General features: G+C 55.7%; 1 protein-coding gene across 1 annotated transcript; it reads left to right on the top strand.

Annotated features, from left to right (window-relative positions):
• Positions 1 to 63: 63 nt before the first annotated feature.
• On the top strand, positions 64 to 756 carry ACA1_160630 (uncharacterized protein; the record flags this gene model as incomplete). Its single annotated transcript, XM_004333042.1, has 3 exons — positions 64 to 210; positions 309 to 389; positions 616 to 756. The coding sequence occupies 3 exons, from the start codon at positions 64 to 66 to the stop codon at positions 754 to 756; spliced, it is 369 nt and encodes a 122-aa protein (XP_004333090.1).
• Between the last annotated feature and the right edge of the window lie 19 nt (positions 757 to 775).

Below are 775 nucleotides of genomic sequence, written 5' to 3' on the forward strand. Positions count from 1 at the left end.
CCCACACACTCACGCACGCGTGTGCGCCACACAACGTGACAGAAACGCCCCGGCGGGCGGCCGATGGTCGGGTGGCTGGAGACCTTCTCTGTCGCCGACCTGTTCGGCCGGTGCTTCGGCGGCAAGACCAAGGCGCCAGGCAAGGACGGCGACGCCCCCGTGCCCATCCTCGAAGCCGAGGAAAACCCCAAGCAGCGACTGTCCATCGAGGTAACGATTTATTTTATTTTATTTGTTATTTATTTATTTGTTTTATGACAACTATTATTTTTAATATATTAATTATGTTGTTTATTTTGATGTGGCAGGACCAAAAGATTGGCCTGCTGAGCGGCCGAAAGCCGATCAATCAGGACCCGGGCAGCGAGCAACCGACGAAGAGGCGCTCCGTCCGCTCCTACGCCATGTACATCATCTGGCTTTGCACCGGTACCGACGCCCTCCTCCTCGCTTCGTCGTCTTCTTTCTTCGTCGCGTCTTCTTTCTTTGTCGTCGTTATCGTTCGCTGTTGTGAATTAATGTCGTACGCCACCAGGCGGCTTGATCGTGAACGTACTGCACTGCATCGTGTTCGCGATGTGTTGGATGTCGGTGGTGTTGATCCCGGCGGCCAAGGTCATGAGCACCGGCATCTGGCTCAACGTGCAGCACCCCAAGAACGTCCGCATCTACCGCAGTGCCCCCGCGGGCGAGGTACCTCTCTCCAAACTACCAACGGCCAAAGACCCCTCCACGACCCACGACTCGCATTGCTAACGACCCAATGTGGACAGAT

The sequence above is a fragment of the Acanthamoeba castellanii genome, assembly GCF_000313135.1.
Source record: "Acanthamoeba castellanii str. Neff unplaced genomic scaffold scf7180000084725, whole genome shotgun sequence".
Lineage (NCBI taxonomy): Eukaryota > Discosea > Longamoebia > Acanthamoebidae > Acanthamoeba > Acanthamoeba castellanii.